Genomic DNA, 27391 nt, shown 5'->3' on the forward strand with positions numbered 1-27391 from the left:
CGGCATACAGAAGACCACCCTACCAAACTTCTTAGCAAATTTACTTGGCGCAGCCGCAGTGCGAACATTGCGCATGCGCAGTTAGCGGAAAATCGCTGCGATGCGAAAAAAATTAACGAGCGAACAACTCGGAATGAGGGCCAAAATCCCACACATCAGACCGATTACTCCCATCTGCAAGCCTAAAAAACACCTGTCCCACTCATAAAGCACCCCAATATACCTGTCCCATACCTTGAACCCCAATTTCCATCACTTTTTACTTTTTCACCCCAAAAATGACATGTCATTATTGGCCAATTAAAAATAATTAAAAACTTCAACGTGCCTAATTAGTCATAAAGGGGGGTGTCCCAGGAGTTCTGTACCATGGCCCTCATTCCGAGTTGATCGGTCGCAAGGCGATTTTAGCAGAGTTACACACGCTAAGCCGCCGCCTACTGGGAGTGAATCTTAGCTTCTTAAAATTGCGAACAATGTATTCGCAATATTGCGATTACAAACTTCTTAGCAGTTTCAGAGTAGCTTCACACTTACTCGGCATCTGCGATCAGTTCAGTGCTTGTCGTTCTTGGTTTGACGTCACAAACACTCCCAGCGTTCGCCCAGACACTCCCCCGTTTCTCCAGCCACTCCCGCGTTTTTCCCAGAAACGGTAGCGTTTTTTCCCACATGCCCTTAAAACGGCCTGTTTCCGCCCAGTAACACCCATTTCCTGTCAATCACACTACGATCGCCGGAGCGAAGAAAAAGCCGTGAGTAAAAATACTATCTTCATTGTAAATTTACTTGGCGCAGTCGCAGTGCGAACATTACGCATGCGCACTAAGCGGAAAATCACTGCGATGCGATGAAATTTACCGAGCGAACGACTCGGAATGAGGGCCCATATCCAAACATTTTTACCTTAAAATAGTGACTTTTCCCAACTTTTCACCTGCTTCAGAGAAGGTGAAGTGAAATTAGTGAAAACATGATCACCGATAAATTTTCCAGGATAATTGAATAGGCTGTAATTGCATTTCACGTGAAAAGTCCGGTTTTTCACCCGAAAACCGGACTTTTCACGTGAAAAGTCCGTTATCACTGCTAATTGAATATGGCCCTTAGTAGCAGGTTTCACAGGGGACGTTAAATTGCGGAGCAGAACATAGGTTTTTCCTTCCATCACACTTAATAGTACTTGTACTTGTTTGTCTACAGCAATGTTATTTGCCAGAAAATACTGTTCCAGCCTTTCAGTATAGAGGAGCCAGTCATCTTTTTCAATGTCAAAGTCACTTAAGGTGCCTATATAGAGAGCAGAGATTTTCAATCTTTTACAACTCGCGGCACACTGACCAAGATCTAAATATTGCCAAGGCACACTCAAATATAATGGTGATGCATGGTGCAGTTACATGTCCTAGGATTTCATGTCGCAGCTTCTCCATAGGTAACACCTGGGCCACATCTGAGAAAGTCAGAAAAGCCCAACACTGCCTGGGTCCAAAATTAGAACTGGCTCTGCAACCACTAAACCCACGAGTATTGATTGTTCCAGGGCCTCAGTAGCGGCAAAACACTGACGGGCCTGGCTGTGCTTCTATGGCGGCACACCTGGAGACTGCTCAGGGCACACTAGTGTGCCACGGCACAGTGGTTGAAAAACACTGATGTAGAGCCATGGCAGTGGGTCCTTACCGGTACTTGCAGCTGAACAGAGTGCACGGTGATTCCTTCACAAACACTGCCACTTCTAACAGATGTGGCCTGGGTTCAGAAGCCACTTGTCGCCAATTGTAGTGTCTGTGTCAGTGCTCATTGACACAGACATGGAGACCAGGACCTGAGATCTGCATGTTGCTTTCAACTTTATTTGAGTGCAAAACGAACATTAAGCAACACACTTTTGTAGCAAGCTGCACAATAGCACCGAACAACAAAACAGTGGTGAACCATGGAACTGCAAGTATAAAACAGAAATGCTCAGCAATGTGAATCTGACATAGCCAAATTCCAATATCTAACAGGACTCAATAAGTAAAATCAATTTAATGTGAATGTTCTGGGTGCAGCGGCGTAACTACCGAGGGTGCAGGGGGTGCAGCTGCTATGGCTCCCTGGCTGCTTCCAGGGCCTGCAGCTCCCCCTGCACCCTGCCACTGGGTACCTCTTAGGCCCAGCCGCAGCTCCCCATTCAACCCTTGCTGCTCTGCCCCGCCCCTACCTTTCCATCAGCAGGGACTGCAGTGCCACGATTTGCAGGTATTTAGGAGCGGGACTAATGCCGTGAAGTGCCTGCCCCCATCAGAGGCCTGTGCAGTAACCAGGTAATGTTCCTCCTGCTAATTCCTACTCCCTCTCTCTCACCCCCCATTCTCTCCTTCTCACACCCCCTCCCTCTCCCCTGCTCACTTTTACTCTCTCTCCCCCTACCTCTCCTCTCTCTAGCGCTCTCTCTCCCCCTCCCTCTCTCCTCTCTCTCTCCCCTCTCTCTGTCTCCTGCTCACCCCCCCTCCCTCTCTCCTCTCCGTCTCTGTCTGCTCACTCCCCCTCCTTCTCCCCCCTCTTTCTTTCTTTCTCTCCTGCCCACTCCCCCCAACCTCTCTCCCCCTCCCTCTCCTCCCTCTCTCTCCCCCCTTCTCTCTCTCTCTTGTTCACTTCCCCTCTCTCTCCTGCTCACTCCCCCTCTCTCTTCTGCTCACTCCCCCTTCCTTTCTCTCCCTCTCTCCTACTCACTTCACCCTCCTCCCTCCCTCTCTCTCCTGCTCACTACCACTCCCTCTCTCTCACCTGATCACTTCCTCTCTCTCCCTCTCTCCTGCTCACTTCACCCCCCCTCTCTCCTGCTCACTCCCATACCCTCTCTCTCCCACTCACTTTGTCTCTCTCTCTACTGCTCCCTCCCCCTTCCTCCCTCTCTCTCCCATTCTCTCTTCTTTTCACTCCCCCTCCCTCTCTCCTACTCACCCCTCCCTCCCTCTCTTTCTCTCCCTGCCACTCTTTCTGACTCTCTCCCTCTCTCTCCCCTCTTTCTCTGCTCACTCCCCTCCCTCTCCTGCTCACTCCCCCTCCCTTTCTCTCCCTCTTTCTCTCTCCTGCTCACTCCCCCCCTCTCTCTCTCTCTCCTGCTCACTTCACCCTCCTCCTCTCTTCTGCTCACTCCCACTCCCTCTTACTCACTTTGTATCCCTCTCTCTTCTGCTCACTCCCCTTCCTCCCTCCCATTCTCTCTTCTGTTCACTCCCCCTCTCCTGCTCACTCCCCCTCCCTCTCTCCATGCCACTCTCTCTCACTCTCTCCCTGACACTGTCTGTCTCCCCCTCTCTCTCTCCCTGTGACTCTGCCTCTCTCTGACACTGTCTCGCTCGCTCCCTGACACACTCACTCTCTCTCTGCCTGACACTCCCTCTCTCCCTGTCTCTCCCTGACACACTCTCTCGTTAACCTGTATTTCTCTCTTGCGTGCACTATTTCTCTCTCTCTCTCTCTCCCAGACACTATAATTTCATCTCTGTCTCTCTCTCTCTGACACTATCTCACTCTCTCTCCCTGACACTGTTTCTATCTCCCTGTAACTTACTCTCTCTCCCTGACATTCTCTCTGCCTGACAACCCCCTCTCTCTCTCGTTCTCTCCTTGACAAATGTTATTTCTTCCACTCTTTCTATCAATGACACTCTCACTCTCTCATTCCCCTCTCTTTCTCTTTCCTTCCATCCCTAACACACCCTCTCTCTCATTCCACTCGCTCCCCTCCCCCTCTCTCTCTTTTCTCCTCCCACCTCTCTCTCACACACCCTCTTTCTCCCTGATGCACTGTCTCTCTCCTCTCATTCCTTTCTTTCTCTTCCTCCCTGACAACCTCTCTCTTTCTTCCTCCTTTCTCTTTTTCCATGAAACCCTCCTCTCTCTCCTCTATCTCTTCCACCCCCGACACTCCCCTTGCACTCTTTCCTTAGTCCCCTTAGCAGTATTGTAGTGTCAAAGGGAAGGGAGGGGGGCCCTTTCAAGATTTTTAAATGGAGCCCAGAGAGTTTTAGTTACACACGTGTGTGTGTGTGTGTGTGTGTGTGTGTGTGTGTGTGTGTGTGTGTGTGTGTGTTATTCTTATTTTTGTTTGGTGTGCTGGTGTCTATAGTAGGACATTGTTTCTTTATATATGCAGAACTATCATAATAGAGCCCTTTTAGGTAGTCATATACAGATGTAGCCACCTTTATCTTGACCGATTCTGCGCCTAGACGGACGTTTAGTCATCCTAAGGCGACAGCTTAGCTTGCTGAGTTTAATCACAGGCAGGCGCGTTGAGGCGATTCTAGATACTCAGCATGCATTACACATCTCCACCACTGGGTGGCTAATGCTCCACTAATCCAGTACTTTCGATCGTATAGCGGTGGATTGATCTACAGCTCTGGCAAATGGTCAGTGACGACTGTAATGTTAATAGATGGTGACCAATAGTCAGACGGTGAGAGTTCTCATTATAAATAAATAGTTTATACAGACACAAACGAACATGTTAAAACACTTGTGTATGCAGATGCAAGATTGTGTATGGAGACGCAACTAATTGTGTAAAAGGAAGTATGTACAATGCATAAACACCGTGCTTTTGAAATACATGTACAGTATGAGCGTCCGAGTTCCCGTGACATTCACTTTATTATAATTTTCTTTCTTTCTTATACATTCAATGGAAGGGTGCACACAGGTTTCACATAAATCTTGTCTTGTAACCTCCCAGGGGGGAAGGGGAAAGTGGGATGGGGGTAGGGCGAGGCAGTGGAAAATACAGTGTTCAAAGAACAGGCCAATGCTGAAGGAGCAACAGAATCCCCTAGCTAAAATACACAGGGTCGATAGGGATAAGCAAGGTCTATGCACATAACGATACACCAGACCCCATCGCATCACAAAGTGACAAAATGTCTGAGGCACATGAACCCCCACCTTGTAGCATTATGTGCATAGACCTCGCTTAACCCTATCGCCCCTGTGTATTTTACAGGTAGCTAGGGGATTCCGACGCTCCTTCAGCACTGCCCCGTAGCCTGCAAAACCTATGCCGTCACTCGCTGCATAGCTGAGTGCTGACACAAGGTGGATTTTCATGTGCCTTGGACATTTTGTAACTTTGTGATGCAATGGGGTCTGGGGTATCGTTAAGTGCATAGACCTCGCATATCCCTATCGACCCTGTGTATTTTAACTAGGGGATTCTGACGCTCCTTCAGCATTGCCCCGTGACCTACAAAATCTGTGCTGTTACTTGCTCCATAGCCGAGGGCCTCCATGGGGCAAGGAGTCACAGGCGGCAGCCATTTAAATTGAATCTGCCCTGCTACAGAATTGTATGTGTACCGTATGGTGCATAGAACCTTAACAGTACAACCGCTCCTGCAGCTTTGCCCTGGTTTATGTGAATAACTCCCTCCCTGTCTACTGCATGACCTGTGCAGGCTCCCAGAGGGGAAGGGTGATGGGCTAGCGGGAGGCGGTGGAAAATACCGTGCTTTTGAAATGCAAGTACTGTATGAGTCCGAGTCCCCAGTATGTTCTTCTAGTGTACTAATTAGCATGAACAGCTTGTAACGTACAGTGGCAAGTTTAATCTTTCTATGTATAATGGAGAGATAAAAGCTCCTCCCTAAGTTCCTAGATGCCAAATCACCGTCCTTAGTATCTCTGTACAGTATGTTCTACTAGTGTACTAATTAGCACAAACAGCTTTTAACTGGATGCCAAATCACCATACTTAGTATCTCTGTACAGTATGTAGATCGTCGGCATTTGTGTATTGTACCTGACCTGAACTCCCTCCCTGTCCACTGCATGACCTGTGCAGGATCCCAGGGGGGAAGGGCGATGGGGGTAGGGAGAGGCGGTGGAAAATACCGTGCTTTTGAAATACAAGTATTAGCGTCCGAGTCCCCTAAGGCATAAACCAACATCAATGGGAAGGAAGTGCCAACCTTTTTTTTAATGTGTTCCTGTAACATTCACTTTATTATTATTATTTTTTTTGTTATACATTCAATGGAAGGGTGCACACAGGTTTCACATAAATCAGAGTGGGCGGGGGATTTTCCTACATATAGTAGTATACTGTTGCACATGTCTTGTAACCTGATCGGAACTCCCTCCCTGTCTACTGAATGTACTTTGCAGGCTCCCAGGGGTGAAGGGGAAAGTGGGATGGGGGTAGGGCGAGGCAGTGGAAAATACCGTGTTCAAAGAAAAGGCATAATCAAAACCATGGGGAACTTTGCGGTGTATCATTATGTGCATAGACTTCTCTTATCCCTATCACCCCTGTGTATTTTAGCTAGGGGATTATGACGCTCCTTCAACATTACCCCGTAGCCTGCAAAACCTATGCCGTTGCTCGCTCCATAGCTGAGTGCTGCCACAAGGCAGGGGTTCACATGCCTCAGACATTTTGTCACTTTGCAATGCGATGGGGTCCGGTGTATTGTTATGTGCATAGACCTCGCTTATCCCTATCGCCCCTGTGTATTTTAGCTAGGGGATTCTGACGCTCCTTCAGCATTGCCCCGTAGCCTGCAAAATCTGTGCTGTTACTTGCTCCATAGCCAAGTGCCTCCATGGAGCTAGGAGTCACAGGCGGTAGCCATTTCAATTGAGTCTGCCCTGCTATAGAATTGTATGTGTACCGTACGGTGCATAGAACCTTGACAGTAGAAACTCTCCTGCAGCTTTGCCCTGCTTTATGTAAAACTTGTGTTTTGTCAGTTTGCTATGCTATTGAGCCCGGTGTAATGTAATGTGCATAGACCTCGCTTATCTCGATCGCCCCTGTATATTTTGGCTAGGGGATTGTGACGCTCCTTCAGCATTGCCCCGTAGCCTGCAAAACTTATGCCATCTCTCACTCCATATCCGAGCGCTGCCTGCCACGTGGTGGGGGTTCAGGGGCAGCGGCCATTTTGCCAGTGTGCTATGCGATCGAGTCCGGTGTACCGTAATGTGCATAGACCTCGCTTATTCCTATCGCCCCTGTGTATTTTAGCTAGGGGATTCTGACGCTCCTTCAGCATTGCCACATAGCCTCCAAAATCTGGACTGTTACTTGCTCCGTAGCCTAGGGCCTCCGTGGGGCAAGGAGTCATAGGTGGTAGCCATTTCTATTGAGTCTGCCCTGCTACAGAATTGTATGTGTATTGTACGGTGCATAGAACCTTAACAGTAGAACCGCTCCTGCAGCTTTGCCCTGGTTTATGTGAATAAAAAAAATAATAAAGTGTCTGGAAAAAACTAATATGCATTCGTACTTTAGAAATCGAACCAGGTACTCTGAGTATAGGAAGCGGAACACTTCACCACTTCGCCGCAGATAGATGAATAAATCCATTGGTTTTGATTATGCTGTAATGGCTATGGGATTAGGACGCTAACATACTGTACAAAATTCCTAATCTCAAGAGGCAATAGTGAACTTCTAACACGTCCATTTGCGACAGTGTACACTACTGGTTTTATGTTGTTTTGTCTGCGGGACTTGGACGATCACATATTCATAAAGTACTGTAGATGGATCATATGCTGTACTATTTGCATCTGTACCGTATGTACTGTATTAAATAATGCAGCGTAATGAGTATTTACTGTATTAAATAATGCAGCGTAATGAGTATTTACTGTATGCAGCGTAATGAGACGCCTTAGTAAAGTAGTCCTTATTATATATTTCAGTATTGTATTTTACGGGAGACCACACGCATGCGCAATGGTGATTGTAAAAAGTGACATCTGGTGGATGATCGCAGGTATTACACGTAAAGGTAACGCCAAACGCTCTGTCTGCCTCCGTGCGATTAGGTACGCCTCTCTGTGACTAGGCGCGCCTCCCTACGCCCCGGTATGCTGCGTATGCTCGATCGGGACAAACGCCTCAGCCAGTCAAGATAAAGGTGGCTACATCTGTACTTCATTCATTAAGCACCTCTGATGCAGATGAAGTGAATATCTTTGTTTAAAGTAGATGGTATTCGATATTAAGGTTATCTGCTTGACTTATTGTCGGCTATTAGACATACAAATATAGACAAAATAATTAATTAGATAAGTCATATAGATGTTACCCCAATACAGTATGGGACTATTTATGCTTAGTCATACATCATTATATATCTAGTAGTTTGTCTGGATCTTTAATTATCATTATGAATAGATTGTTATTAATAGTAGAAATCAAGGATAGTACAAAATGTAAAGATAGTTCAAAGTTTGATAAAATAATATAAAGTTTTTTGTTTAATGGCTGCTTAACCACTTTAACTGGCTAATCATTTCTCCCAAACCATCTCAGATTTTTTTTAAATTAAAGTTATAATGTATTTTAAAAAATGAATTTAAAGATTTTGTTGAAAAAAATAATAATCCTGGGGGCATCTCAGCCCCACCCTTTCACACATCTCCATAGGCCTCCATTGTAATTTTACACCCTCCACCCTACCCCAATGTTAAAAGATCTCCCCGGGGCAATATATCCTGGTTGACATTCTCACACCCCCTAATGGTAACAGATCCACAGTGGCAGAGTCCATATGTGTATTTGAGTATATCACTTCCCAATGTCCCCATTGCAGCTGCAGATTTATACAGCCAACAGGATGCAGAGAAATTAGTTAAACCTCAGGAGTTTCAGATTATAGGAGAGATAAGTATGAACCCATGGCAGGGAATATTTCAGAGTTGAGGGGATGTGACTGGAATAAAGAAAAAAACAAAGGAGAGGCAAACATGAGAAGCAGACAGCAAGAGAAAGATACATAAAAGTGTGGACACAAGAAGGTGTTTGGCTTCCAAGTTATGCAGGAGACGACTGCACTTATGGGACAAGTACCTTTGGTGACTTTAAAGTCAAGACACAGTCGATATCCTGCTTGTACACACTCGGCGAACCACAGACGATGGAAATCTTTGTTGACAAGTTGAAAGGGTGTGTTTAAAGGGAATTAAACATGTGGCCTGCTGAACAAAGGAAGACTAAGACAGTGTGCTCAAAAAGCTTGCTTCTATTTTTACATCAGGACTAATTCCAAGTTAAATGTACATTTATGCCATGAAACATCAGTCACGGATGTGTTCTTCTGTGGAACCTGACAAGGGGTTGTAGCTGGAATGAAGTATAAGAGGATCAGACAGAAACTGGGAGATCTAATGTACTGTAGGACTTTCTTGTGGGACAGATGAATATAGAGATCTGCTGAATGAGGAGAAACTGAAACTGTGAATGCTGTACACAGACGGGACAGTCCTCCTTGCCTCAAACACCAGAGCTAAGGTTACTAGAATATTAAAAAGGCACCAGGGAAGCTGAGTATTATTTCAGAAAAAAAACTTGAATACTCTAGACCTGGGTGGAATTTGGTAGTCTGGAACTTGATAGCAGAGAGATAAAACCCAGAACGTAAGTATCCTGGAATCAGACTGCATACTGTGAACCGGGCTGAATCTGGGGAGCAGGATAACTAGGAGCCAGTAAACTGAAAGTGATCCAGAAAACAGGATGCACTTCGGTGCGGTTCGGTGAGCTGGGCAAAACCCAGCGAGCAGAATACACTTGGAACTGGTGAACTTGGAAAAACCAAGTGTCACGCTTGAGGGTTACGTTAGGCTTGGGTAGGTGTGTGTGGGTGGAGCAGACTCAGAGGAGGAGTAAACGAAGTGAGGAGGGTTAATCCAGCTTCTTCCCGTAGAAGACAGAACTTAGCAGAGAGGATATGAGCTGCAGGTATTGGACTTTGTGAAGAGCCATTGATGTGGTGATCTAGCAGTAGGTAGCCCGAAGGCGTGAGAAGAAAAAGAAATAACTTTATTGTACTGGAACAGAATACTGCTTGAGAACCGGAACTGTGGATAACTGCTTGAGAGCTGGAACTGTGGATAACTGTTTGTTTGAGAACCAGACTGGAACTGGAATGCTGGCCAGACTGGAACTGGAATGCTGGCCAGACTGGAACCGGAATAATAGTTCTGAATGAACCTGAAGTGACACTGTGAACTTCCCTGGAGAAATACTGTAACTAGAAGCACATGAAGACAGAAGAGACATGGATTACACGACTGGAACTGGATTGGATGGAGCGGAACCATACAAGTGCAGAGTACTAGGAGCTCAGCACAAAGCTGTAACTTCAGCAGAAGCAATGGTTGTACTGGCTATTTGGTGTAAGCAGGAAGTCCTCTATATAGCACAGAGTGCTCATCGATTGGAAGCTGTGGTCAGCTGGGTTAGAGAAACTCCAGGATTGGTCAGTGGAGAGTCAACTGACTGAGACCAAGATGGCGGCGTTCATAGCCGATTTTGGAGGAAACTTTGGACTAGGCCCAAACACTAGGAAGAGGAGCACTATGGAGGATCAATCCTGAGACATCGGGCAGTGACAGCAAGTGCTGTACACCATTAGATTCAAAGACATTGGAAAGCTGCTGGAAGCATCATGTGGGCATAGCCCCAACAGACCGCTGCATGAATAGGGAGCGAGGTGCGGAACCAACACACCCAGACCTCCGTGCCAGCCAGGACAGACACCGCCGCAGCAGTAAAAAAACAGTTTTAACACTCCGGCGCGTGACACCCAGCGAGCAAGATACACTTAGAACTGGTGAACTGGACTAAACCCAGCAAGCAGGATACAATTGGAATTGGTGAAACTTTGCTAAACCCAGCAAGCAGGGCACACTTGGAACTGGTATTGCAGTCAAAGACTTGAACCGGAATTGAACCAGAATAGCAGCTAGACTATAAACTTGACATCGGGATTGAACAGGAATACAGGAACTGGGATTGAACCGGAATTGCAAATTAACTGGAAGCTTGACACCGGGATAGAACCAGAATACAGGAACCAGGATTGAACTGGAATTGCAGATAAAATGGAAGCTTGACATCGGGATAGAAGTGAAATACAGAACTGGAACTGCTAATTGCTAAATGCTGCAGGAGATCTCTGACACATAGCTTGGCAGAAGACAACAAAGCATTGTGTGTGTGTGTGTGTGTGTGTGTGTGTGTGTGTGTGTGTGTGTGTGTGTGTGTGTGTGTGTATGTATGTATGTATGTATGTATGTGTGTATATATATATGTTGCAGTTAATTTGCCGGAGTCAGGAACCCAGCGGTCAGGATACTGATGCCGTAATCCCAACTCACAGGGCACCCATAGTGCCCGCAAGGTGACTCTTTGCGCTCATCCCGCTGCTGGCATCCTGGCGGCCGGAATGCTGTTGTCGGTATACTGACGGCTGGCATCCTGACTGTGAGTAAACCATACTGAACCCTATATATAGCAGGAGGGTGTCTGCACTCACATCCTTATTAGGTCAGCATATACAGCGCATACAGAAAGTATTCACAGCGCTTCACTTTTTCCACATTTTCTAATGTCACAGCCTTATTCCAAAATGGTATAAATCCATTTTGTCCCTCCAAATTCTACACACAATATCCCATAATGACAATGTGAAAAAAAGTTTTTGAGATATTTGCAAATTTATAACAAATAAAAAATGAAGAAATCACAAGTACATAAGTATTCACAGCCTTTGCTCAATACTTTGTTGGCAGCAATTACAGCCTCAAGTGTTTTTGAATATGATGCCACAACCTTGGCACACCTATCTTTGAGCAGTTTCGCCCATTCCTCTTTACAGCACCTCCTCAAGTTCCATCAGGTTGGATGGGAAGCGTCGGCGCACAGCCATTTTCGGATCACTCCAGAGATGTTCTATCAGATTGAAGTCTGGGCTCTGACTGAACCACTCAAGGACATTCACAGAGTTGTCCTGAAGCTACTCCTTTGATATCTTGACTGTGTGCTTAAGGTCGTTGTCCTGCTGAAAGATGAACCGGCAACAAAGTCTGAGGTCAAGAGTGCTCTGGAGCAGGTTTTCATCCAGGATGTCTCTGTACATTGCTGCTGATATCGGAGAGGCCTTGGCGCGTCTCAGCAGCTAAACATGTCTTTGCAAACACGTGCGACCAATTCTCTGAAATTCTATTACTTGATAGGTTCAGGTATGGTTACAGGTCATTTTTTAGTGTGCTGGGGGGATACCGTGGGGGGGTGGGGGGGGGAGCACCCCCCCTCTCTGTCTGCTGTTTGTCTGCGACCCCTCCCCTTTTCTAGCACCTGATATATAATTATCTCCAGGAATGATAGAGCAACTGCTACTGTTTGTCTACATACAAAAAATAAACCAACAAACATAAAAAGTCCTGGCACTCCTTGTGCTTAGCAGTCAGTCTGCCATGCTCTTCTGGCACAGCAAATGTCATCAGTCCCTGGCACTATAAAATTGTTCCCTACTCGCTGGCCCCTAATGGGCATCAGTGCACAGAAGTCTGGGTAAATGCGAGTTTAAAACTCTTCCTGCTCCCAGTGATGAGTTCCTGCTGGATCTGGGTAATCTCAAAACCCGTAGTTCTAATTCTCCACTGCAGCTGCAGAATGCGCATGTCTTGTTTTCTTCTCCCTTAAAGGGAGCTGATCCCACAGAATTGTGGGCAGTTGTGGTGAGACACAGGCCCTCCTACCACAATATATATATTTATTTATTTATTTATTTATTTTCTCATTGGGTTGTTTTATACATGTAATTGCGCTGGAAGTCCACACTTCTTGTATCTATTTGATTTAAGGGTATATTGGAGTGTACCCTATAACTTCCTAGCAGCAGTCTATGAGTAAGTAGGTTGATGGAGATGTGCAAAGAGGTACAGGACTTCAAAAAGCAGAAAGCCCAATTTCAAGAAGAAGACTTGCTTAGAGCGGAGACCAAGATATTAGACGTGTTACAGACCATTATGACGCACAAGGTTTATATGTAGATGCTGAAATAGAAGAGTCTTATTGAAAGGGCTTGCAATTAGTTACAGCATTCAAATGCTGATGTTCTGTTACAGCGATTGGAGCTTCTTACCAGGTCTGGTGAGGGTGCTCCCCTCGGGCAGATGCATGTGTGCCCTCGCACCCACTTCAGTGGCTTCCCTCCTCTCTCACTGCTACACTCCCTGCTGCTAGTGCTGACCCTCTCTGCTCTCACCATGCTGTAAGCTTGGACAGTCGGCTCTCCCTGCAGTTTGTTTGTTGCAGTCATGTGGTAACTGATATCATGCTGCCACCAAATTCAAATGACCCACCTTATTTAAACTGCTTTGGCAGTGTGTATCGCTGCAGTAGTATTAGGCTCAATTCTGTACTTCAGCATCTGTTCTGTCTGTGCTGCCTGTGACTTACCTGCATCTTGATCCAGCACATTTGGTAATCCTTCTTGCCTGTTTCTTTGGTACTGCTTCCATGACTTCCTGGTTCTGACTGTGGTTTCATCCTGACCTGATTCTGCTTGTTCCCTGATATCACGTTGCCCGTCCAGTTCTGACCCTGACAGCCACTTTCCAGTATGCCCCACGGTGAACAGTTTCCTTTCTGCTTTTGCTTTGTCCAGAGTCCACCAGCCCTGTACACTAGGAACCCAGTCTGAGGGCTGCAACATGCGTAACAGATGCAGTGAAGCCCAAATTCCCTGGTGAAGGCCAAGAATATGTCATGCTATGCACCTCTGCCCTGGGTCAATGCCAATCCCTTTTTATGTAATCGATAATTTTGGCAGGGTCCAAGGTTGAGGACCAGCACTCAAGAAGAGCAGAGAATAGGCTTACCTTTAGGAGAAGGGCATCACGGAGATGCAGATCCAAGTCTAGTATTGCAAAATAAAATCAGAGTGGTTGTTAAACCAGTTACCGGCATTAGTTCTCAAGTCAGTGCAAGAAGAAATTTGGTTCAATGTGCAACATTGATGTGGCTTCAGAAATCGAAATTATACCAGCACTATACTGCTACCTATAAGAGCAATTCTACAAAGTATCTCCGAAGCCTGGTTGAATTTAATGTAGTGAATGGAGAAAAGGGTGAGGAAGAAATGAATGTGGCTGGTATCCCAGTACAGGGCAGCATACAGTATATGCAGCTGATTGTGACCGACATTGGTGCTACCAAACTCGCAAAAGTTAATTTCAGCAGCAGCCTTACAAGAGATGTTACTTTCCCTCATACCAAGGGAGAAGGCCATATAGACGCTGGCCACAGTACTCCAATGTTCCAGTATAGAGTGAGATATTGGAGAGTACAGTTGGTCCAGATGTAGCAGAACAAAATAGATGGGTACAACAGAACTTGCAAAGAACAGGGTATGGCATCTAATAGAGCCTCTACCCGCATAATCAACCCAGAGTAGATGACAGCATCATGAATAGGTTTAAACAGAATTATGTGCAGCTGAATGCAAGAAAGACAATAGTACAAGGATTACTGACCTGCCCATAGCAGAGAGGTTGAGACCTGGCATCCCAGGGGAACCATGTATTGCAGCCAAAGAGCTCCTACCCGCTATTCAAGTAGATTGTGAGTACCCAGATGTAGGTTACACTATGCTTCGCAGTGAGATTATGCCACAAATGTTTGGAAAAGAAGATGGGACACACTACCAGAATAGAAATAAGCAGTAGTACAAAACCAATTTACATTTTTGTACTGAATGTTATTTCTTATGCAAGTTTAAAGTTACGTTGTTGTTGTTGTTGTTGTCAAAGACTGCTGATGGACTGATCTTACAAAGAGACCTTTTTAGACATTTAGGGCGGGATTCAATTCTTTTCACCCATTTCCACACTCGTTCTTTTTCTGCCCTCAGGGACGTTGTATCATTCTTTCAGCTCGCTACGTCCGAAGTAGTGAGGCACCTAACCCTTTACACAGCTAAACCTGATTACTATGGGCGCAATATGCGCAATAACGGAGATAATTTTAGAAAGGAAATTGGGCGTCATATATCATTTGAATCTCACCCTTAGAGCGTGAGGACACAAATCTCTTGGGGGTTGTTATTTATAGGGAGACATGAGATACTGTGTTTTATGCTCCTGAGGAAGTTGGGACCTTCTAACCCAGGGAAACATATTGAGCTATAATTGTGCTTATACACCACTTGGATTCATACCCTATGGACTACTGAATAATACTTCTGGATATCATTTGGACTGTGCATTTCTCCTATGGAGCCTATGACTGTGTCTTATTGGTAATGGAATACCACAAGAGCATCACCTATTTGAGGACTGATTACACACAATCCACTAAGTACAGAGGCAGAACTCTGGGAGGCAACGGAGTCATCTGCCACCAGGCTCCTGCTCTGAAGGGGGGCACCTCTCCTCTCATTCTGTGACACCATTGAATTAAGTTAATTGATAGCTGCCGCTGTCTTTTCAGTGGCCGGCTATCTCACTAGTCCCTGCACCTTACAAATCACACCCTCTTTATTATACAAGTGTCATACCCAGGATTAGAAACCACAACCTATTACACTGGAAGCAGACACCATACTGATGAAGCTGTTTGCTCCTGTATAGGAAATATGAGAATTTTAACTATATAAAGATACTTCTTTGACAATTACACGTAACTTCATATAGTTAGAATTCTCATGCTTCCTCTACAGGAGCAAATAACTCCATCAGTAAAGTGTCTGCTGTTAGTGTAACATGTCATGGGTTCTAATCCTGGGTATGACTGCTAAGAAATGTGTGATTTCAAATAAAAGACAATTAAATGAATAAATACAGTATATAATTTTTTTCAGAACACTCCATATATATATATATATACATACACACACACACACACACACACACACACACACACACATACATATATTTATCTTAATATAGGAAATAGGGGGGCACCAATATTTATCTTGCCTCCGGGCGACTGTGACAAACTTACGCCACTGACTAAGTAGGTATTACTGTGAGAATTATTGGTACATAGCATGCATCTGTGAAGGGCTAGTTACTTTGCATTTGCTATATAGTTAATGGGGGAATATTTAGTAGGAAGAGTCACGTAGGAGGATGTTGCATTAATGAATCCTATATTTAATGGGATTTAAGCAATGCTTCTCATCTGTTCCTTTAATTAAAGTGACCCATTCAAGCCTGTATTTGTAGCCTTAGAAATAAATTTAGTTTGAATACTTACCTTGCCCCTGTTGGGATCAGGACCATTGGGATGCATTGTGACCACCAGCATCCCATCCGACGGGATCGCATACCGATCCTGATAATCTAACACATTTTACTAATTGCATATTTGGGGTTGCCGACAATGTAACTGTTTCCGTGATAGCCCAGCTGACTATGGTCATCAGGGCTGCCATCAGTGGGGAACTGCCAGGACTGGAGTCCCAGGCCCTGACAGCTGAGTGGGCCCGGCAGATAGCAGGGTTAATCATTATACTCACACAGCACAATGCAAGTGATATGAATGACTTATCACACAGCTAAACTGTGCAATGAGTCATTCATTCATTAACAAGTCAACCAGCGCTAGCAGCAGCTTCTGCACAGGGATCTTCTTCTGATACTGTGAATCAGAAGCAACTTCAGCGGGACCAGATTATTCCTCCATTCTGCCTTAATAGTTGCTCCACCAGCAGTTATTCTCCCCTTCCCCCCTGCCCTCATTGGCCAGATATAGGGCCTAATTCAGACCTGATCGCTGCTGTGCGTTTTTGCACAATGGGTGATCAGGTCTGAACTGCTTATGTGCAGGCGCCGCAGTGCGCCGGCACACTCCAGAGATGCGATAGTCATCTCTGCTCAACGATCGACAGACAGAGGCGTTCACTGGGCGGGCCGCGGTTTTAGGGGAACGGTCCAGGCAACGCAGACATGCCTGGATACACGCAGCCGCTGCAACCCGGAGAGCGACGGGTAGCTCCCTGCCAGCGCACAGGAGCTGCGCTAGTAGGGAGCTACTCTTCAGGTACAAAAGCATCATCGCCGCCGTGCGATGCTTTTGTACCTGTGCGGCAGGGGGAGGGCCAGACATGCGTGGCAGACTAGCCCTGTGCTGGGCGTCCCACCGCATGTCAGGGCGGGTGATCGTAGCCTTGCAGAATTTTGCACGGCTACGATCAGGTCTGAATTGGCCCCATAGTGTGCACTGCACTGAAGATGGAAATATGAGATTGTGGCTGCAATGCACAGAGGTGTCCCCTTTACTATTCCTACCTCTGCCCTCTCCCCACATCTACAGTATGTCTTTGTCTTTCGCCATATGTATTCCTGCTCTCCCCTCCCCCCCTCCCCCACCACCACCACTGGGGGAGGGTGGGGGGGGGGGAACATAGGAGGTGGGGGGCCCTGCTTTTTTCATTTGTACTGGGCTCCACGATTTCTGATGGCAGTCCGGACGGTCGTGTCCCATATGACCATGCCATGTAAGCGATTAACAAGGATAAGTATTATATAATTCAACTTCTGTATTAAAGAATATTACGTTTTATTATTTGTGCACTATTATACTTTGAGAAATACAGTATAATAAGGGTTCCCTTAGAATACTGAATAATGAAAAGATAACTGTTGCAGAGGATCAACCAAACTTCTTATCTTAGTATGGTATACACCCTGTCTTGTTTGGGCCAAACTCTCTATTAAAAGGCTTAGACGTCGATTTTGTACGTGTTAATCTAATAACAGCAAAAGAGTTTCTACCTATATATCGTGGCTTAAGCTTCAACTCAATTTCCAGCCAACTATTGTGTGAAAATTCAAGGATTTAGATAACATGAAAAAATTATCATACTATTCACATACACACAGTCAGCTGAAAAGTGCTTCACTTTACAAAATGTGATGTATTGTGTATATTTAGTGTCAGATAACCTTCTATATTTCTCATCACATTTTCTACAAACTTTTGATTAGTTGAATGTCCTCTCAGCCCTGAATAAATCACTTATTGTATCCCTCCCCATAGCTGCCTATAAAATGAGGTGATGGGGCATGTAACACATACATCATAAACATACTTACCGTACTACACCAGGGAGGCATTGCTTTCCTCCCAAATGAAATAACCTATTCTTTAGTAAATAATTGTTATCTTAAAGTATAAAGCAGTAGCAGAGAATGCCCTAGGCAAGATTTTGGCTGGTGCCCCCTAGCTCTGCCTATGACCCAACACCCCTCAGCACCCATCACCCAGCAGCACAGATCACAACAGCAGCCAGCAACACCCATCACCATAGCAATTCTCATTTTGGTTCCCTTTGCCAGCAACAGCATTGGTGCACCATATCTCAAATAGGGACAGTGCACACCGAAGACACATGTCCCAAATAAATGGCATGTTATAGCTTGGAAGGGGCATGGCCACACAATAGTATCCCCAATTCAAATAACGCCACACTGTAATGCAACCTTATTCACAGTATATCACCCGATAGTGTCTATTATTCACATTACGCCCCACAGTAGTGCCCCTTATTCACATTACACCACACTGTATTTCATCTTACTCACATTATACCACACCATATAGCTCCATATTCACATTACTCCACACCATATTGCTTTTTATTCGCATTAAACCACACAATAATGCCCCTTACACATAGTAATGCCCATTACAATTTATGCCACATATTAGTAATGCCCTTATACACAAAATGGCACACAATGATGCCATTTTCACATTATTATTGAAGCATGGGCCGGCTGCAGGGAGTCAGCCAGTGCAGGCTAGCCTGTTGGACTCCGCAAGGTCCATGGGAGTAGGATGTGATGTGGCTGGGCATTCTCAGCAGCCCTCCTCCAGGACCAGTGGCCATTTTTGTTACTGGTCGCTGCTGACCCCACTGTCTCTGCTCCCCACTCCGGCGCTCCCGCTTCCACAGCTTCAGCTGTATGAACTGCCACCTGATTGCAGCTGACCTGAGAGCTTCAATCAGGGTAGACAACCAAAGCCACTGGCGCCATCCATCCGTCAGATGTCCTGCAAACTGTCACTGCCCATTATCAAACTGAGCTGGTCCTAGGTTTGGTCCTAATTTGCCTATGCCTAGGGCCGGCTCTGAACAGTAGTAGCTGGCTCATGTTGGGAGAAGTCTTCTTATCATATAGATACAAAATCCACAAAACACCCCTTCCAAAATTCACCAAAAGCGCTTTGAACAAGGATGAAAGCCTCAGGTGCTAACAGGGATACTCATTTGGCGATAACCAAACCCGGTAAGCTTTGAAGGCATACGTTTAAAAAACTCCAGTTGAAAAGTAGTGGTGGATAGAAATGGTGCATACTGTACAATTCATCTTTCATTCTGTTATATACCTGTTGCAATATGTGACAGTGATGTGACTTCCCTACCTTTCTGTGTGTCAGGAGAGGTTCTGTACGGCTTTGGGAGACTTAGAGAGGAGAGAGCTGCAAACATTCAGTGCACATCGAAGACTACATTCAATGAGACATGGGAGGATTGTGCTTGTCACTCCAGACTCTCCCGATAGCTGCTGTATGAGGGTAAGTAAACCAAGTACATTTCTCATGTGTAGTCATCCAGCTAAATGTGAGCGTTACATACCATCACATGGTTTTTTTTTTAGTTGTTTTTTTTATGTCAATTACCATTTAAGGAATGAACATTATGGAAAGTGTCTTCTTTTTAATATTGAATCCTGGGATCTCTTTAAACGCACACATTATGTAGCCACTGCAATTCTTTTTGTTTTCTGTGAAAGACTGTATTTGGTGATTCATGAAATTCCATGACTAACGCAGCTGCTGTGGCCGTAACTCCCACTGTTTTGCTGTAGAGCTACTGTATAGCTGGATACAATGAAGTGTGATGAGCTATAGAGGTACTTTCCAAGGTCAGTGCTCTAGAGAACGGCTCTACATCATTCTGTATATCTTAGCAAACAACTGTGACTAATTAAACCATATTTATTTTTAAAGTGGTATACTTTTTTAATTTTCCTGGGTACGGCCTTCTTGTATTTATTTATTTATTTATGTTTTATTTTACTGTCAGTCCCTTAAATGCCTCCAATACCAATACAGTTTGCTGTAACGAAGGAGGATGATAGTTAAAAGATAGACAGTAATTAGGTCGACACTATATGGTCGACAGGGTGAAAAGTCCAATAGGGCCAAAAGGTCGAAGCACAAAAAAAAATAAAAAAATATTTTTTGTTTTTACAACTTTTGCCTCATGTGCTATCTATGGGGGTCATTCCGAGTTGTTCGTTCGTTGCCGGTTTTTACAACGGAGCGATTAAGGCATAAATGCACATGCGCATGGTACGCAGTGCGCATGCGCTAAGTATTTTAGCACAAAACTTAGTAGATTTACTAACGTCCGAACGAAGAATTTCCATCGTTGAAGTGATCGGAGTGTGATTGACAGGAAGTGGGTGTTTGTAGGCGGAAACTGACCGTTTTCTGGGAGTGTGCGGAAAAACGCAGGCGTGCCAGGATAAAACGTGGGAGTGTCTGGAGAAACGGGGGAGTGGCTGGCCGAAAGCAGGGCGTGTTTGTGACGTCAAACCAGGAACGAAACGGGCTGAGCTGATCGCAGTGTAGGAGTAAGTCTCGAGCTACTCAGAAACTGCTAAGAATTTTCAATTCGCAATTCTGCTAATCTTTCGTTTGCAATTCTGCTAAGATAAGATACACTCCCAGAGGGCGGCGGCCTAGCGTGTGCAATGCTGCTAAAAGCAGCTAGCGAGCGAACAACTCAGAATGATCCCCTATGTCACAAACTATGGGTCTAATTCAGACCGGATCGCTGCAACGGCAGCGATCGCAGTGTGAAGCCCTTTGGGGAGTGCGCTCGCGCAGTACACTCCGTGAGGCCCAGTGATATCTCATTGATTGACAAGGGGGCAGGCGGCGGCGGCTGCGTGATGTCACACGCAGCCACTGCGACCCAGAACATGTCGGGTAGCCGCCTGCCAGCGCAGCTAGGCTGCGCAGGCAGGGAGCTACTCGGTGGGTGCAAAAGCATTGCCGCCGTGCGATGCTTTCGCACCGGTGGGGAGGTAGGGCAGGGCCTGACATGCGGGGTGGCCTAGCCCTGTGCTGGGTGTCCCCCCGCATGTCTGAGAATCTGATCGTAGATGTGCTAAATTTACGAACGAATGTCACCAAATTTGGGTAAAACATTTAAAAAAATGTTGTGTCAACCTTTTGACTGTCTGCCTTTTGACACAGTCGGCCTTTTGACTGTTGACCTCATGGTGTCGACACACTGTCTCTCTTTTCACTGTTTAACTTCTATACCACGCCCTGCTGTAACATGCAGTCGGTGCACTAGTGACGAACACTGGGGTTTAGTAAAACTTCTACTGATTCCTATGACAAGAAAACTTACCATCATAGAGACGCAGATGGGTTTAATATCATATACAGTATTTTAAGAGTGGTGGGGTACAAGATTCCTCCCTCCCATTGTGAGGGAATGGAGCTTTCCTCTCTACTGTAATTTAGAGTCAGGCAGAATTCTCATTTATGTCTTTAAAACCAATGAATGTTGACTACAGGGTTCAATCTCTAACCCACAGACACTTAACGGAATGCGTTTATCATACCAGCCATCAGTATCCCAGCAGTCGCAATACTGATGCCGAATTCCCGACAGGGGTACAATGCCGCTGCCGGAATACCGGCGAGTTAGGTGATTCTCCCTCTGTGGATGTCCATGACACCCATAGAGGGAGAATAGAGAAGCGAGCCACCTTGCCCGCAGCATGGCGAGCGCAGCGAGCCGGCAAGAGGCCTTGATGCGCTCGCCTCGCTGACGGCATTCTGGCGGACGGGATGCCGCTGTTGGTATAGTGATAGTCAGCATCCCGTACACCGGGATCCCATACCGATCCCCACTTAGTCTGAGCTTTCAATGTACTGCAGTAGGTACCGTAGCAATTGTTTAGTAGTAGAATGGGTCCTTTAGTGATTGATTCAGCTTCTTCTAAAAGGAGAAGCTGCTGTAGGCCTGCAGTGTTTGTTACTGTACTAAAGGACCTCCCATCCTACCAGTGTAGTTTTAAGGATGCTCTTAATAATCCACTTGTAAAAGACACTTAAAATAGACACACATCCTTTTGTATATCCATTTTTTATTCAGAGGAAGCTAAATAAATCCCCCTGTGATATAGCTGCTGAATTTCAATATTCTTTTATTTTGTTTTGAACTTTGTATAGTTGTTTATGAGATTATTATTTTTTTGTCCTTTTTAGTGTGGTGACAAGATTTTAGTGGGTGATACTGCTGTACATACAGAACGGTTTCAAGATGAGCGGCTTTGCTGGCACAGTAGGTGCTTTGTCTGTGAGACATGCCACTTACCTTTGTCGCAGTTCATCTACTTCATGCAGGACAGGAGAATTTACTGTGGCCGCCATCATGCAGAACTTACTAGAGCTCGCTGCGCAGCCTGTGACCAGGTAATGGCACCATTGTACTAGTGGGAGAACTAACACTAAAGGCTATATTTACTAAATGAGAGTTTTGCACGCAGTAGCAAATAAGGAAGTGATATTAAATGCACAGCTAGGCGTGGTATGCTTTTAATATTATTGCTGTTTTAAATTCTGCTGGCAAAATCAACAGAAACCTGATCATCATCAAGGGTATATACTGTATGTATACTTCCAGGATTTGTGACACTCAGGCTTTCCAATGAAGACAACAAGCATCTGGTTTATCACAGATTTCAGACAATATATTTAGTAAGCACCAAAAATATTAGTAATATTAATAGTTTCATCTAATAAGGGATCATTTCCTGTAAGCAGAATCAAATAATTTGCATCTGACTTCAGTGTTTCCCTCACGAAACATAATCCTGAATTACCGGGGGAGGAGGCGGGAGATTATGTAAATTAGCAGGTAATGCATCAGTTGCGTAGCTGCAGACCAGTCAGAGTGCCCATGCAGGATGCACTATGGGAATCACGCATTGTGATGCTATGAGTAATGTTCTGCTGGGAAACCTTGGATTCTGGCATTCATGTGGATGTTACCTTGACATGCATCACCTACCTAAACATTGTAGCAGACATAGGTGTAAATGTATGATCCATCATTATTGGGGAGAAGTGGTATCAGTGCACTATATCGCTTCTCCCCCATGTATGAATGTGCCAGTATGCGGTACATGACAGGCGATATGTCCATATCGGCCCTGCTATCTGTGCCTCTATAATACATTTACCCCCAAGTATATGCAGTGCCATCTCACCAGCATAGTATGCCATTTGCAAAGCAATGCACTGAGACCCCTACACACCCACTTAAAAAAAATCACATGCTTCTGTATAGTGAATGGCTGTCAGCACTCTGGTGGATAGTTTCAGCCATCCACCAATCAGCATTCACTGTCTGGCTGCACACAGGTAGACAGGTAGAGAGTGCTGCTTCGGCACTTTGATTGTGTGACCATCACCTGCCCTTGTTTGAATATCCATAAAATTGTGGGTCCCTCGGCAGCTGCCCATTGTGCCTATACGTTAAGATGGCACTGACTACACCCCTTCATGGCAACTGTATTCCCTGATGGCAGTGGCCTCTTTCAGCAGGTCAATGTGTCCTGCTACAGTGCAAAAACTGTTCATGGAACGGTTTAAGGAACAAGAGTTCAAGGTGTTGACTTGTCCTCCAAATATACCAGATCTCGATCCAATTGAGCATCTGCGGCATGTGCTGAAAAAACAGGTCCGAGCATGGAGGCCACACCTTACACCTTAGAGGATTTAAGGGATCTGCTACTAACAACTTGATATCAGTATTCCAGTACTTCTCTAACCTTTATTCTTAAAATGTCTGGCTTATTATACCAAATAAAGGGGTCAATCCAGTGCTCAGCCTGTCTATCTCCAATAAGCCCGCCCACAGACTCCTGTGAAACCAGTCAATGGGAGTCTGGGGGCGGGCTTATTGAAGATAGGCTGAGCACTGTGTGACTGTCCTGTGTGTGCTGCGGCGGCTGCTGATCCCCAGGTAAGGCAGTCAGCACATATGTTACATGCAACTTTACATGTATGTTGATATGTGCTGGCCGGCTCCCCCTGCAGTCATTGCTCGGCGCTGCAGCCCAGGTGCATCAGCCAACGCTGCAATTAACTTAAGTATTAAAATAAGGACTAAAAATACTAAAATAAAAAGTAAAATATTATGAGATAGAAAATAATAAATGTAGTTAGGGAGCTGTCCTGCTGTGATACACACTGTGTGATCCATGTACTACCTTCCTCGTTAAAACAAGGTGCTCTGGAGTTGTATTTTTGAACCATTTTTTTTATTAAATGTAAGCATACGAGCATGGCCCTCTTACCTCCTTGTCTGCCTGATTATTACCCAGTCCATGTTTTATTACTGCTCTATAACTGGTTTGTTCCCAGTTGTAAAGTGCAATGACATATGCTGGCACCAGTGGTGCAAGTAGAAATATTTTCTTAGTGGTATTGAGTACCAGAAATGGGCGTGGTCATGCGTTGTGAGGGGGCGTGAGGGTTGCTAGTGGGAGTGGCTACATGACACTAGCGGCGTGGCCACACGACAGCCCCTTTTTGGGGGGGAATCTAGAGGCAAGGCTAAAATTGCCTTCAGTATAACAGAAATACATAGTGATACCTCCAGTATAATAGAAATATATAGTAATGCCCCCAATTTAATAACAATATATAGTAATGCCTCCAGTATAACAGGAAAGTACAGCCACTGTCGCAATCCCAGTAACCCTGACAAAGTGGCAGGAGCTGTTATGTTGCCAAGCACCATGGTCTTGTTGCTTTGTGGCTATAATTGTGGTAATTGCAAAGTGTGTGGCAGCGGGTACTGCGTACCCACTGCCAAATTCTTAAGGGTACTCTGTACCCGAGCGTACCCGCATACTTGCACCGCTGGCTGGCACTATATAAAATAACTTGTTAGTAAGTTTGGTGCTGGATTTTACTGTAAGTTACCAGCAGAGGGTGCTGTGTTCATGATTTAAGCAGCATTCATTTCAGTACATTTTAAAGCAATGTATAACTTGTACTACTGGTAAACATGTCTTTCTTATTCCGGGAACATGGGCCCTCATTCCGAGTTGTTCGCTCGGTATTTTTCATCGCATCGCAATGAAAATCCGCTTAGTACGCATGCGCAATGTTCGCACTGCGACTGCGCCAAGTAACTTTGCTATGTAGAAAGTAATTTTACTCACGGCTTTTTCATCGCTCCGGCGATCGTAATGTGATTGACAGGAAATGGGTGTTACTGGGCGGAAACACGGCGTTTCAGGGGCGTGTGGCTGAAAACGCTACCGTTTCCGGAAAAAACGCAGGAGTGGCCGGAGAAACGGTGGGAGTGCCTGGCCGAACGCTGGGTGTGTTTGTGACGTCAACCAGGAACGACAAGCACTGAACTGATCGCACAGGCAGAGTAAGTCTGAAGCTACTCTGAAACTGCTAAGTAGTTAGTAATCGCAATATTGCGAATACATCGGTCGCAATTTTAAGAAGCTAAGATTCACTCCCAGTAGGCGGCGGCTTAGCGTGTGTAACTCTGCTAAATTCGCCTTGCGACCGATCAACTCGGAATGAGGGCCCTGATTCTCACAAAGATATCTTGAAGGACATAATACACATGTTTTCTCAATGCTTTTGATTATATACGATTTCATTTCTAGGTGAAACAACTCAGTATAACTGTGAATTTCTGTATTCCTGAAACTCACCTGGTGCTTGCTCTCTCATTTCCCTTTTTTGTAGCAGAATAATGTTGGTATAACTATTTTCTGTAACTGCTCTGTACACCACACCAGCACATGTATAGTGCACAGATAATTTTGTTGCCTATTCCTTTCTGAATATGTGTGAGAGAGTAGAAGGTAGACGAGCAGATTCTCAGGGTTGGACTTACTATTTGTTTCGTTTTCAGCATTTATTTCTGTTTTGCCACTTTAACTCAATTGGTCAAGGCCTCCGACTTTGGCGGTTTTGAAATAACAACGCATAATAAATCTAACCCTCAGACCCTTAGAGAATCCAAAAGAGAGAGAAATACAATATATATATATATATATATATATATATACATATACTCATAAAGTGATCTGTGCATCATAAATCCTCATAGAGAATGGCATATGCGTACCGGAAATATATGAATAACGAGCTCTTATCAGATTCTTTCAAAATAAATAATCCTTCCTCTATCCTCTGTCACGATCTGGTGCGCTCATCCAAAGATGAATTTTCACAAGGGCAAAGAGAGGGAAAAATGTATAAATAAAGTGCACTTTATCTTAAAGTGACTGGTGCTAACGTGCAAAAAAAGAAAAAGTGCTTAGTGCAACTCATTTAAAACCACCAGCTGTACCCTGTGATTAGCGAAAAAAACATGCAGCACCCACGTGGCAATATGGGTAAGAGAACCCTTAGGGATGAAAAGGTACACTCACTGCTAGTGATCAGCTTGCAGTCTTCAGATTAAATTCGCTGCTGTACCTTAAAACCAAAATAACTCTCAATTGGGAAGTAGACTTTGATAGTATGATATTGTTTTAACAATATTTTTAATCACAAATTCACACACAATGGGGGTCATTCAGAGTTGTTCGCTCGTTGCCGATTTTCGCAACGGAGCGATTAAGGTGAAAATGCGCATTGCGCATGGTACGCAGTGCGCATGCGCTAAGTAATTTAGCACAAAACTTAGTAGATTTACTCACGTCCGACCGAAGAATTTCCATCATTGAAGTGATCGGAGTGTGATTGACAGGATGTGGGTGTTTCTGAGCGGAAACTGGCCGTTTTCCAGGAGTGTGCAGAAAAACGCAGGCTTGCCAGGATAAAACGCGGGAGTATCTGGAGAAACGGGGGAGTGGCTGGCCGAACGCAGAGCGTGTTTGTGACGTCAAACCAAGAACGATACGGCCTGAGCTGATCGCAGTGTAGGAGTAGGTCTCGAGCTACTCAGAAACTGCTAAGAATTTTCAATTCGCAATTCTGCTAATCTTTCGTTCGCAATTCTGCTAAGTTAAGATACACTCCCAGAGGGCGGCGGCCTAGCGTCTGCAATGCTGCTGAAATCTGCTAGCGAGCGAACAACTCGGAATGAGGGCCAATAAAAAAATAGGATTTTGATATCCTAGTCCGTAGAGGATGCTGGGGACGACATCAAGACCATGGGGTATAGACGGGATCCGCAGGAGACATGGGCACTCCAAAGACTTTTCATTGGGTGTGAACTGGCTCCTCCCTCTATGCCCCTCCTCCAGACCTCAGTTGTAGGAACTGTGCCCAGGGAGACTGACATTTCGAGGAAAGGAATTACTTAACTAGTGGTGAGATATCTACCAACTCACACCCTCAACCATGCCGCACACATGGCATTCAACATAACACACACCAACGGGCATGAACTAATTGCAGCAACATGCTGAAACCAAGATTACACAACTTGTGTAACTCTAATAACTAAACTGCAGGTAAAGTACGCACTGGGACGGGCGCCCAGCATCCTCTACGGACTAGGAGAAAAGGATT

At 45.2% G+C, this 27391-nt stretch overlaps 1 protein-coding gene across 2 annotated transcripts in view; it reads left to right on the top strand.

Moving 5' to 3' along the window:
* PRICKLE4 (prickle planar cell polarity protein 4) overlaps positions 1-27391 on the top strand; it is a 150378-nt gene that overhangs the window by 81731 nt on the left and 41256 nt on the right. Inside the window, exons 4-5 of one of the 2 annotated variants that reach the window (XM_063955069.1) lie at positions 19241-19378; positions 22097-22303. In XM_063955069.1, coding sequence (XP_063811139.1) covers positions 19241-19378; positions 22097-22303 — 345 coding nt within the window. The remainder of the gene's footprint in view (positions 1-19240; positions 19379-22096; positions 22304-27391) is intronic. The other variant, XM_063955071.1, reaches the window with a different exon arrangement.

The sequence above is a fragment of the Pseudophryne corroboree genome, chromosome 2 (assembly GCF_028390025.1).
Source record: "Pseudophryne corroboree isolate aPseCor3 chromosome 2, aPseCor3.hap2, whole genome shotgun sequence".
In the NCBI taxonomy this organism is placed as follows: Eukaryota; Metazoa; Chordata; class Amphibia; order Anura; family Myobatrachidae; genus Pseudophryne; species Pseudophryne corroboree.